This window comes from Siniperca chuatsi, linkage group LG23, assembly GCF_020085105.1.
Source record: "Siniperca chuatsi isolate FFG_IHB_CAS linkage group LG23, ASM2008510v1, whole genome shotgun sequence".
NCBI classification, from domain to species: Eukaryota; Metazoa; Chordata; class Actinopteri; order Centrarchiformes; family Sinipercidae; genus Siniperca; species Siniperca chuatsi.
The window spans coordinates 3,215,180-3,228,835 of NC_058064.1; the positions used below are offsets into that span (position 1 = coordinate 3,215,180).

A 13,656-nucleotide genomic window follows, 5' to 3' on the forward strand; every position below is an offset into this window, starting at 1 on the left:
GTATCTTTGCCTCCCCTTCTACTCTCCAGCATTTTGTCTCTCTCTTTTGGCTTCGTCCTGCTGAATGTCCATGTCTATTACAGACCATATCCTGTAATTTCCCGATGGTTAAAATGCCGTCCTCCCCTGTAATGTTAATCCGTCCGAATGGGGCTTTGAAAATTATAATTTTAAGCACATGAGTAAAAAACACATGATGCCTACAACTGTATTAACACTGTTTTATGTTAATTATCTAAAAGGTGGACATGTATTAAGGTACGTTTTCACGCAAGCCTCTGAAGGTTTCGTCAGAGAACACAACATAATCTGGTTGTGTGGTTACCATTAGCTCCAGCAGGTCGTTGGTTGCGTCTCTGCGCTGGCGTTTGGACCTGGCTCTGGGCTGTGATGAAGGAGCCTCCAGGATCAACTTATCATCCTGCACAGAGTCAACAGCAAGAAGGACAGGAAGGAGTCACCCAGCTGATCTAAACAGGTTAGACTGTTGGTACAACTCTATTAGTGATAACGTAGTAGTGATATTAATATAAAAGTGACCTGAACTAAAGACGCAGGTTAGCTTTCCAACTCATCCACCAACTGTGGTATAAAATAGTGTTTCCCAACCTTTATAGCCAAGAAATGCCTACTCAAGACTACATATCATGGGTTGCATGCATCAGCGACCTGTTTCCATCTCATATTGTTCTATTTTAATAGTTTTTGGAGTCCTGAAGATGTAAAACCTTCCAGGACTGTACTTCACAAAAAAAACCTTAAGAGGAGTCACAAAACTAAACATAATTTGGTGCAGAAATGTGTTTTTCTGCTTCTGTACTGGTACAAAACACCATGTAGCATTTACTTTAGTTTTAATTTAAAATGCACCCGTTTCATCTCTTCGCTGTAACACACTTCATCAATTGAGGTAGTCATCATCGCAGTCATTTCCACCCTAAAAATAAACTACAGAGAAGCAGCGGTCTCCCAAGGTGTTTTTAAACTTAGTACAAAGGTCCTCAATATTTTTGGTTCTGGGAACCAGCAACTCAAAAACCTGTTTTTTGTTTCAGGAAGAGGGGTGCTGCGGTGTCATTACAGTAAGCAGTAGGCCAAACTGTACACCAACTACTGCCCAGTGCCTTTATTCTGAATGAGAAGAAGGCAAAACATTTTCATGAAACATTTTCAGATTAAGTTTATTAAATGAAGGTGCAGCAACTGTTTAGTTCAGAAAACGTAAGTGGATGAACATGGAGGCAATACATCTTTAGGTACATTTGAACACGCTGGATCAGAACTAAAAGTGTAGAAGATTTCTGTTTTTGTCAGCAGTGTTTCAACAGAGATCGAGTGTTAAGTGTGGCCTAATGCCTAATGCTTTTCAGTGTGCGTTTACCTGCAGTATGTTAACGTGGCAGGAGGCATCTCCAACAAACGCCTGGGCCTCTTTGGCCGTCATCGCTTTGGAGAAACCTCGACCCTGACGAAAGCAAGAAGAAGAGCGTGAACTCGACAGATTCAAGAGTTTAAGAGAGATATTAAGCGGAAAAATAACCGTCCTCACAGTCACGATGATGATGCTGGTCTCGGTGATGACGTTCTTGGCGAGTTTGTTGAAAGTGGGGTCGGGGTGATAGTTGAAGCTCTTCAGATCCTCCATCACGTTGTCCAGCTGGAGAACCGTCCTGAGAGACTGGCTGTCGAAGCAGCAGTTCACCGGCGGAGAGTAAAACTGGAGGACAGTGTCGTTCTTACTCAGAGCATCCTGGACAAACTGAGAGAGACATGACAACGAGTGAACTTAACCGGAGAAAAGCTCAAGAAGCTGCGTCACAGCATTTTCCTTCTTCACATTCAGTCAGGACCAAATTACATTATTTGGTTTCTTCAAACACAGACAAAAAATTTTAATAAAATAAAAAACTACAGAAAACTTGAGGTCTGATTCAACTCTGTTCTTTTAAAACGGAGCTGAAAACGTTTGTTTGCCACTGCTTTTTATTAAATGAAATATGGCTTTTTATATTTATCTCTTTTATTCTTCTATTAATTCTGTTTATTTCATTTGAGCTTAGTATTATTTTCTATTTTATCCTTTTAAAATCCTATATATATTTATAATTCTATATAGCTTATTTAAATGCCATTTTAGGCCTTATGTAAAGCACTTAGAGATGCACTGTTGTTGAGACCAACAACTACGTGCAGTAGTTAAATAAGCTTCTAAATGACCAAAATATAGCCAAATTTAAATTTAACTGAGCCACCAGCAATAATTTTAAATATGTACATAAACTTAAACAAAAATAAACTGTAAAAAAACAATGCTTATCTTTAAAAAAAGCAAACAAAGAGGGAGATGCTGGGGCGGCTGTGGCTTAGTGGTAGAGCGGGTACAAGATACTGAACCCCAAATTGCTCCCGAGGGCGGTGCCTTTGGTGTGTGAGTGTGTGTGAATGATTAATTCGTTTCTTTGGACTGATGAGCAGTTGGCACCTGCCATCAGTGTGTGAATGTAGTGAATGTGATATGTAGTGTGAAGCGCTTTGAGTGGTCGGAAGACTAGCAAGGTCCATTTACCATGTTTCCACTCTGCTTTCACTTTGAATATGTCACATTACAGAGCATACAGAGAGGCTCTAACTTCGGCTTCACTGTGATTTTAAGACGGACATGTTTCTTTATGTGGTCTTATTTAAAAGAGTACGTTTTATAGTGAGTTTCAGCTCATTGTTTATCTGTCCGGCCAACAACTTCACGGCTCTGGTTCCCTCTCAGCGCTCTCACAGCCTCGTTTTCAGAGAAAAAGCTGTAAAAAGCCGCTGAACACGAGCTGCTCAGCAGCAGACAGCAGACAGACGCAGTCAGAGTCCAGCTGGTGAACATAGCGGAGCGTTTAGCAGCTAAAGAGCCAGATATTTCCCTCAGGAGCTGGTGGAGACCAAACACAGAGCTAACAGAGAGAATACTGGACTGACATCCATCAGGTGACACACAACACGACTCCATATTAATGATAATGTTCAAAATATTCTTCTGATGGTTAAAAGAAAAATGTCTGTGCCTCCAACAGGTTCAAGTCAAGTGATTCCAGAATTTCAGTGCAGGTGTAACTTTTACTTCAGATTTCCTCCCCCCCTCTGTCCCTCTTTCTTCCCTCTTCTCTCTCTGCCTCCCAACTGTGTCTCCCCCCATCTTTCTTCAGTTCAGGCGGCAGCTTTTGATGAAGCGATAAAACGACTTCACCTGCTCTCCCTGCAGTGAATCCTTCCTAAGAGACTCTGTCACTCAAAGCTATTCAGCAGTGAAATGGAAGCGTTGTCCATTTCTCTCTGTTTCAGGTTTTGGACTCAGAGTCAGTTGTAGCTGCAGAGCAATATACATCCAGAGGATATTGTGCTTTTATTAATAATTTAATTTGGTCCTGTACTGACAGGATTTATTTGATTTATTACACATTTATTTTAGAATTGATCTGAATATAGGAAAGTGATTCTACAGAGACATGTCGATCAGATCCCAAACAAGTACAAAACTAAGATTTATTGTCTTTTTTTTGTCTTAAAATTTGAGCAAACACCCTCACAGGAAAATGCTGAATACTTTATCTTGGTTGCATCCAATTGATTTGCTCTTTTTTGATATGTACAAAACACCTTACACACACCCCTTTAAGACATTCCAGTTGCATATTATCTTTAATAAAATGTTTTCTTTTCTCATTATTAACAATATTAACCAAACCGTGTCACTAACATGCTAATGACTGATGATGAAACAAAGGGTGGAGAGGAAGAAAAGCAGAGAGAAGAAACACTGAGCTTAGAAGTGAGAGGATTTGCAGGAGCAATAAATAAAGAGCAGAGGAAGAGGACAAAAACTTTCTGCAGAGAAACGAAGCTGGGAAACAAGAGTGTGTGTGAGAAATAGAGAGGAAATGAAGTGCCACTTTAAAAAACAACAACACAACTTTGTGTACAAACAGCAGCTCCAGCGCACACACACACACACGCGCACACACACACACACTTACCTCTACAGGAGTGTTGTTCTGTGAAAGATCGTCAGCGGAGGGCAGGACTTTCATCGTGGCTCTCTGGATCAGGTCAAAGCCGTTTCCCACCACCACAATCCTTCGACCACCACTACACACACACACACACACACACACACACACACAAAGAAAGGTGGAAATTAAATTAAGCACATTTACCCACGAGCTGTTAACTAAAATGCATTTTTTCAGGACTTTTTATTTCTCCCACATTTATCTGATGGTCGAGTTATTTGAGTTTATATGCAAAACATTCACCAAGAGCATCAAATATCACGCACTGTTTAAAGCTGCCAGTGTAGCAGACAGACGCAAATGTCATTTTTACCAAATATCTTTTAACAGCAGAATTAAGTTGAAGTGCGTTTGAATCTCACTGGGTGAACACATGATACTCTTTGCTAAATACTGCATGTTTGAAGTTTGTGCCCCATTACATCATTTACTTACAACACAAAAACACTTCACGCTGTGTAGTCTTCTTTAGTTCATTTGACTTTAAATACTGTACCTGTACGTTTATTTAAATAAGACTGTAAACTTTTACTGTACTTTTACCTTTAATGTAGAACCTCAACGTGAGATTTACGCATATAATTGAGGATTTGTTTCCCTTTTCAACCACTGAAGAATAACTGTGTGTTGTAGTTACATTAAAGGGACAGTTCACCTTCATTTCAAAGATTCATATGTTGAATAGAAGAGAGAAAATAATTCCTGGCACATCAAAGAAATAATTGTACAGGTACCTGAATGTTTTCTACGCTGCTCTTTGCTAATGATAATTAGTGTCGGATCTTAGAAATCTGTGTATTTTAGCTGATACGAATTCATTAAAATATCCTCGGATCAGCCCTAAAACCAATCCTCAGGATGGACTCGGGACATCTCTAATTACTTCTACACAATATAATAATATCTCCGTCTACTCTACCACCAAACTGATGTAAACCAATGTTTAAAAACATACTCACCACACGAAGCTGTCCTTGGGGTAATAATCTGTGATCTTGGGGTTTTCAGAGTACTGGTATGCAGCCGGGACGTCTTTGGTGGTGTTTCTACCGTATTTCACCGTCACCGTTAACAGGTCAGAGGGCACCTTCTGCCCACGATACCCCCCGGTCTTACAGGTGATCTGTGCACCGAACGACAGGCTGAAGACGAGAGAGGAAGATCATGAACAGAGACTTTCAATGTCCAACTGCCTCTTAAGAAAACACAAGTAAACATATCACAGTGTAAAACAGGTATTGCTTACACTTCGCAGATAACTCCCCCCACAGTGACGGTGACGTCGTCTTTAGTTGCAGTGTTCAGGTCTTCTCCCTCGATGGTGATCAGGGTTCCTCCGGCCGCCGGACCCTTCGCTGGGTGGACGGCGACTGGTTTGGGGTCCTGGACGGAGAAGATAATAAATTAGCTGTTTGTACCTAAAGGGTAAGAGTTTCCAGTCACTCTGAAGCTGAACAAGTAGTTTGATATATAAACGACAGAGGAGGAGGGTACAATGCTCCAATGACGAATGATTCATATTTACAGTACTTTTCGCTTTACTTTAGATTTAACGGGGGAAAAATACATGATTCCTTTTCTTTGATTTGTAACTTTAAGATAGATCTTAAAATAGAAGCAAAAGGTAGCTAAAAAAGCATGAAGAACATTAAAAAGCGAAGTATGTAATACCCTTTCAGCATATAAGTTGTAACAGCACATACTATATCTTAAATCCAACATGAACATATGCTGTATTTGTGTTTTTCTTTTGTTTTAATTATTTTGTCTATTTCATTCATGCCTTGTGTTTCTAGCACAATAGGTCATTTTTCTGTGATTGAAATGATTGAAAAGGCAGAGAAATCGGCTTTAAATCCTGTTATACATTTGAGTTAACTTATTTTATTTTGGATGTGAGACATACAACATAAACAAGTACATGTTGAGTATTTTAGGTGTTATGAGACACATTTTTGAGTTCACAGTAGCAGCACCTGAAGGCACCACCATGCTTATTTATTCCAACAGCTCTGCCTCGTTTTGCAAGGTACCGTCTTTTTTTATGGCCCCGCCTCACACACAAACACCAGTATGAGACTGGTTGGCCAGTTAATGCAGGATCAAACTGTTATTTAATCTTTTGATATGAGTGCTGTTCTACTCATAACTACTCAACAGGTCAATTGACCCTCTGGGGGAACTGAGGCTACTCCAGATGGCCATTTACACGCCTGGTTGGGGCCTCAAACATATGGTTTACCAACCGGCTGTAGAGTAATGTAGCAGGCAGATTCACTGTGTTTATAACTGTGTGCTGTCATGGTGCAACCACATTTTAGCTTTTAAAATTTTGAGACCAACTATGTGACCGACAGAGCAACTCTGTCACAGTGAAGTAGCTGCTGGTCGCAGTCAGTCGTGTAAAATAAAACAAAACAGAACGACTTTATTACTGTACTTACTGTGTGTGTGTTCAGGACTGTATATAACATCCAGCCAATTACTTTGACCCTTTACTTCACTACATCTTGTAAATTCAGTAAAATCACATAACATGGCATTCATTTAACAGACCCTTTTGTCCACAGAAACGTGATGAAAAGTCAGAGGATCACCAAAGTTACAAGAGTTCATCTTGAGGGGACATTAATGTGTGAACCAAATTTAATCACTCCATGAAATAGTTAGAGTTAGGTGGACCGACACTTGTTAACTCTGGCTTCCAATTACAGTAGTTTTTATACCCTCCATAACAGTCTGTGATGTTTTTTCCAGCCTGAAACCAGTTATTTTCAGGGGGGAACACTTTGCGAAGGCCTTGGCATGAAAATAATCACATTTCAAGAACAAAAACTAAAAAGCTCAGATGGCAGAGACAGACAAACAAAAACAAAGAGAAAAAGAAAATGAGAAGTGAACATTAAACTTTAACGGAGTAGAGTTCATTATGTTCCAGCTGCCGTCCTGCAGGTACGAACGCTTTGATCACATCAAAACCAAAACATATTTTAAATTTTCCAAAACTAAATAACTCAGCCTCATGGTATTTAGGCAGCGAGTTAAAACAAACTAAAAACTAAAAACAAACAAAAACCAGTTTCACTGTAGAACGTCACCGTGGGAGAGTTTTTTCAGCTTGTGTGCTTGAAGAATATTGATAAAAGGAGACGGCTGCTGAAATACACCAACTGGTTGGTTTCACGATTGTACTGGAAGGTTTTGTGCAGCGCCGACAGCATGACAAACAAAATAAGAGGGGATATTAATTCTCAGCTACACTGGAGGATAAAGCAGCTTCGAAATTTAAGAAGTCAATCTGTCTGAAGAATTACGACACAGCGATGGAGCACAGTGTATGAAAGAAGTTATTTGTGGTTGTTTGGAGGCAAAGGGGTGTGGGGGGGGGGATAAAGGTGTAAATATGAATCCAAAGTGAAGAAGTAAAACAATGCTTTCTAAATCAGCGTAGCACAAGTGTGTGGTGTGCAGCTGCTGAGATATACTTAAGCATTTGGTTTGTTGGTGTTTCAAATTTGTTCTTGCTGTTCTGGCAGAGAGAGCCGCAAACACAAGAATAAATATCCCCGAAGAGAGACAAACTCAGAACAACTCTGCCCGGTTGGAAGTTATACACAAACAAAACAGCGTCACAGGAGGAAGCAGTGACTGAAATATATTTGTGTCTGTGAGACAAAGAAAACACAGACAGTTCTATATTTTGACTCTGGCATGAAAAAGACAGAAATTCAAACCCAGAGATTCTCTAGCAGATATACAACGGATGGAAATATGAACAAATCAGTCTATTTAGAGGATAATAAAAGGAAAAAGGATCATTACACAACAGATAAAGCTCTACTTTCATCAGGAATATTTTTATATCAACAATGGATCAAATGACTAGATCTAAAGTGAAAGGTGTTGCTCGTTGAACCCACAGAGAATTATCACAGACTGCATTTTAGCATCTTTCAGCTCATTGTTTTGGTTTCACTGTTTAGCTCTATCTATCATCTATCAGCAATCTCGATTCCAGAAAACCCGCTGCATGTTAGCTGACAAGCACCAAGCCGCAGACAGACACAGTTAGCAGCTAGCCGGTGGACACAGTGGAGCACGTTCAGGAGCTAACAGAGCTAAAAGGAGGGTGGATATTGGACTTACAGACGTCAAGTGGCCAGAAACACGGCCACAAATGAATGCTAATGTAGCTATGTGTCTGTTGGATGTGTGAATAAGCAACGTTTGCTAACAAGGTCGCCATACCAACAAAGTTTTTTAGTGTTAAACTCAAAATAACTAAGGATTTTTTTTAACTTTTTACTTGTTGCTTATTTTGTGACAAATCTTTAATAAGACGGTGTAGTCCCTCATTCGTCCAGGAGTGTTCTATCGTAGAAAAGGTTTCAGTCGTAGTCATCTGGACACTGTTTTCAGAATCAAGACGTTTCGGCTCCCATCCGGAAGTCATTCTCAATTGAGAATGACTTCCGGATGGGAGCCGAAACGTCTTGATTCTGAAAACAGTGTCCAGATGACTACGACTGAAACCTTTTCTACGACAAATCTTTAATGTTAAAGAGAAATGCTTCCGATTTGAAGCCAGGTTTTCAGGGGCTTTAACATATAATGCAAAAAGCCCCTCTAGGGGCAGTGTGGCAAATTAGCATCTGCTATAAGCACTATACTTGCATCGGATCGCTGTTTTCAGTTTGTCTGTGTATACTGTATCTGTCCCTATCAAATAAATCATTGCATAAATAATAAATAAATATATTGTGACAGTCCTGTAGTCAGTATGACGGTTCACACCTTATTTACATACTTTACATTGTCTTTGGTATGTTATATTTTGTTCATGTGTGGTCCTTTCCTCTACGGCTGCATCTAACGATTATTTCATTATCTCAATTAATGGATTAATTGTTTAGACTCTAAAATGTCAGAAAATAGTAAAAAATGCATTTTACACTTATGGTTTTATCTGACCATTACTCCAAAACCCTAAAATATTCAGTTTACAATCATAAATGAGAAAGAAAAGCAACACACCCACACATCTGAGTGGCTAAAATCAGACAATGTTTTGGCATTTTTGCTTCATAAATGAATGAAATGATTAATTTTCTGTTGATCAACTAATTGTTTGATTGACTAATCGCTGTTAAACACTGTCAAACTACCCTGCAGTATCCGTTTAAACTACATGAAAATGTTACCAAGGCAGGAAAATATCATCAACAAATGTTTTGTAATCCAAAGTTTTTGTCCTTTAGACTAATTTAAATAAACGTTATTACATTACCCAAGTAAACCACTGCAAGGCAGGTCTGCCTGTTAGAGTAGCATTGGTTTAATATTTCTGTTTTGACAGTTAAGACAAACAAATCCAGACTCTCTGAGGGAAGTTTAAAGTTGGAGAGTTTACAGACTGAGACACACTGCTGCTGAAGAAAATGAGTCATTGTGATCTCAGCAGTTTTCTTTAATTAACTTTTTGTCAGCTCAATAGAAAAAAACAAGAAATATGAAAGTGAACAACAACATTTAAATTAAACAACTGAGCCTAGTTGGAGAAACAAAACAGAACAGCGGGTGAAACTTATTTATTTTGATCAGATTTGTTTCTCTATTTGTGGTTTGTGGGAAAAACTGCTGGAAGTTGAATACAGTTTTGATGCGTGGTGAATTTGCATGCGAGGGATATATTCACGCATTGCTGCTTCTTTAGGGAGCAGATTTCCCTGCACTACACTAGAGGAAGGCCGTGTGCTTTTGCTTTGTTATAAACCTTTTAATGTTTCTGGGATTTGATCTCCTGGGTTCAAAGTAGTTGTGTCACACAATGTTCTGTATTGCCTCAGAAACTCAGAGGTGTGTACAGTGTCTGCAGGTTTCAGGATGCCAGATTTAACCATTTTTAAAAGCTTCCTGCAGTTGAACCAAGAGGTTTTAAGTAACAAAATCAAGAAACAAAGCGACTGTATTTCTGATGGCAGAGAGGTCGTGACTGTTATCAAACTACTGTATAAATGAGGCGCTAGCACACCTGGATATAACATGTTAAGAGAAGTTAATTCTGTGTTTAGTAAAGCAGACAGGATGAATGTTGTACTACCAAACCTGTTCTGTATTAAAAGGTGCCCTTTGTTGGCACATTGCAATGCTTCTTTATGAATTACCGTTTTCCACGAGCAAAACAGCATGAAACTGGCGGCAGGAATGTATATGTGTCATCCTCGTGCATGATAAAATCAAAATGGGGAACCACTCGTGAAAACGTTGCTCCATGAGGCTACTAGTGATAAAAAAACTGGGTACCTTGAGTATAAAAGTGGTCATGCATCACCACCCAGTAAGCACCAATCAACAAAGTGTAAAAATGTGTGTTTTTTAGTGTCTAGATAATCTTTGTTATAACAGCAGTTAAAGAACTGACTCACTGAAATATAGTCATGTAAATGCTGTTGAGACAACAGTAATGTTGTTTTTTCTGGCCCGACCCCGATCTGAGTGCTTTCAATTTTTTTATTTGGAAGCGTCTTTAGTACAGCGTTTAGTTTCAGACCTACCCGATAGGTGAAAAAGACCTGGGACGTCCCTCTTCTGCCTCCCTCTACTTCTATCTCCACTGCTCCACTGTTGCTTGATTCAAACGGGAGGTCAGACGGTGGTTTTCGCCTCGCTGGGCCGATCTCACACACCACGCTGTGGACAGAAAGAGAGGGAGGGATTAAATAATAACAATGACTCCCAGCTTGGGCGGCAACTGACGATGATTTTCTTTATCGATTAATCTGTCCTGATGAATCATTTGGTCTATAAAATGTCAGAAAATGGTGAAAAATGCCCAAAGTGATGTTGTCAAACGTTTTGTTTTGTTCATCCAAGAGCACAGAATCCAAAGATGTACAATTGTAGAAGACCAAAACATTTGCATTTGAGAAGCTGGAACCAGAGAGACTGTTGCCAATTCATTTTCTAATCGATTAATCGTTGCAGCTCTACTTCCAGCAATGTTAGGAGCTGTAGCATCGACATCGCAACCCTATGATCGTTAATCCCCCAATTTCTATATGGAAGAGTCAACGTCAGCTGATGTTTAATGTTGAAGGTATTTGACTGGCTGTGTCCCAGGTGACTGTGGTTTTGAAACATCTCTGGTGTGAAACTTTCATATGTAAATCTAAAGCTTTCACTTTTGCACACACATGCCCTTAAATAGCACCCTGAGCACATTGTAAAATCAACAAAAAACCGAGATAACAAGCAGCACTACTGATGTTTGAAGTAGAAGCTTCTATTCAGGCGAGAGGGAGAGGTGATATTCAGTTATCTGTAGTAATTAATTAATGGCAGCAGGCTGTCAAAGGTTCATGTAAAGAGCTTCACCTTAACATGCACAGACAACAGAAAGGCTCTGTCTGCATGTTAATGCAGCTGCTGTCATTCTGTTGGATTACCTGGTAGAGACGGAGTATCTGTCCTCCTGGTGAACACAGTCCACTCCTGCCACTGTGATCTTCTTGATGTCTTCCTTCTTTATTCCCATGTTGGAGCCTTTGATGGTCACTGAGATCCGACCGTTAAGAGGGCCGAAGCGAGGGATGATCTGCAAAAGGAGAGGAAAGACAGTAAGACATGCAGCTTGTTTGATATAGCAGATTATAGTAAACATTTCTAACATTACGAAATCTATTTTTTTTAAGTCTGTGTGTTTCGACTGGTGTGTATGCAGCCAGATTTAAAGCCAGTCCTTGTTTTTGCTGACCTCCAGTGGTTAAATTTCTCACCTTGCTGCAGTGATGTACAGGTGTACTCCAGGACCCTGTGACATCACTGTTGGGTGTGGTTACAGAGGTGCAACACTACTGACCACACCCAACCACATCCATCAGTGACACTGGCTGTGGTCAGAGGTGAAACAGACTTGAAACTTTGAACCAGAGAGGGCAGGGAAACACTAGTTACTCTTTATAATAACTGATTAGCGTCATTGATGCAACAACACAGACCAGATAATGTCTGAGTCCAGTTATCAATATCTAACTTTAAACAATGTATGTCTCAATGTATGTCGAGTCTTTGGGTAAAACGTGTGTCCAGCTGGTGATATCACACTAACCACAGCCTGGTGTTTGAGTTTTAACTCACACGTTCCCACCTGATTGTGACTGCCTGAGCCGTTTGTCTCTAATTATCTATTTTTCAAAGCTTGTAAAAATTCAGACGGTTTTATTTATCACCTGACATTGTGACATCTTGCTTTAATTAATTACCGCAAAGTCAACGTCCGATGTGATCGATGAATCGCTGACAACTCCTGAGCTGAAATTCTGACGCATCGTCTCTTGTGATCAATTTTGTTACTAGACGACGGTCCAAACAGTCATTAAATATGTGGCCTTTCCTGTGTAATATAGCACCTCTGCCATCTCTCCCTGAAAGTTAATGTTATATTTCCATACAGGCAGTAGGCGATTTGTTAAATATTAACCCCCGTAGCTATATAGTTTAGAGAATATTATAGATGACGAAACTGACAAAAGACGAAACTGACAGAAGGGCGGGACTCCGAGAAAAAGTCGCAATTACAAATCCGTCTGCTACTTCAGCACCATGGATTTATCAATACACAGCACAGTCAGGCTACTGATACTGAGTCATGGTCGGGGCCATAGATTCTGACTTGCACAAAGCTCAGTCCGATAAAGGACCAATGAGTGAGGCAGACTAGACTAACATATTTAACTCAACAACCCCTCTGCCCTGCACGCTCTCTGCTACTAGGGGATGGAGAGGGGGGATGGCAGGTTAACAAAAGGGGATGCATTTTGGTCATTTTGCTAACAAGGAGGATGGCACCCCCCCTCAAATCGCCTACTGGATATGGGGTCAGAATTTCTTCCAGTGTTTGCAGAGGAGGTATTTATTTCAGGTGAGGTGGCGCAACTCTGCTGACAAAAATGCTGGAGAAAAAACTGAAGCCGAAGGACAACTAGAAGGTGTGCACATGTTCAAAATCATTTGTAACACCTAACATGATCTGATGGTGGTCACATCAGGGCTGCATTAATTGTTATTGTGATATCAAATATGGCTGTCTGAATGAATTAAACGTATCCAAGTCATAGCAGTAAAATATCGTCCTTCTAGATCCTGCGATGACATAAATGCAACAATATTCATTAAGACGTTGAGGTAAACAGCCTGCGGAGACAAATCTAAATCTAAAAGTTGTATTTTTCAAGATGGCTGCACATATCTGCCACGGTTTGGTCCAATTTGGCTTTGATTTCATGTGACCACATGACAAGAAAAAGTAATTTCAGCTGTTCCATGTATTTAATGCTTCTTGCCAGTTGACAGCTCTCCACAAAAAGCTCAAAAGTTGATGCGGAAATAACTCACAACTCTTGACCTAATCAGCTGCTGGCCAAAAGCAAATCGAGACGGGGCCTGAAACAAATGACTGATGTTCCAGAGAAAATAGAAAACAAATTGAAGTTGTGCAGCAAAAAGAGACAAACTGTGAATACAATATGAGAGAGAAAAATGGGTTCCGAAATGTTACACTGAAGAGAAGAGGCGATTGATTGGGAAATTGTCTGTTTGTGAA

At 39.9% G+C, this 13,656-nt stretch overlaps 1 protein-coding gene across 3 annotated transcripts in view; it reads right to left on the minus strand.

Annotated features, from left to right (window-relative positions):
- The window catches only part of LOC122871541 (plexin-B2-like), a 190,400-nt gene that overhangs the window by 20,165 nt on the left and 156,579 nt on the right, over window positions 1-13,656 (minus strand). For all 3 annotated transcript variants that reach the window (XM_044186763.1, XM_044186761.1, XM_044186762.1), the window contains 8 exons: window positions 11,501-11,649; window positions 10,610-10,745; window positions 5,302-5,438; window positions 5,015-5,197; window positions 4,020-4,131; window positions 1,550-1,759; window positions 1,382-1,465; window positions 326-421 (listed from right to left, as the gene is read on the minus strand). In XM_044186763.1, the coding sequence (XP_044042698.1) occupies window positions 326-421; window positions 1,382-1,465; window positions 1,550-1,759; window positions 4,020-4,131; window positions 5,015-5,197; window positions 5,302-5,438; window positions 10,610-10,745; window positions 11,501-11,649 (1,107 nt within the window). The remainder of the gene's footprint in view (window positions 1-325; window positions 422-1,381; window positions 1,466-1,549; window positions 1,760-4,019; window positions 4,132-5,014; window positions 5,198-5,301; window positions 5,439-10,609; window positions 10,746-11,500; window positions 11,650-13,656) is intronic.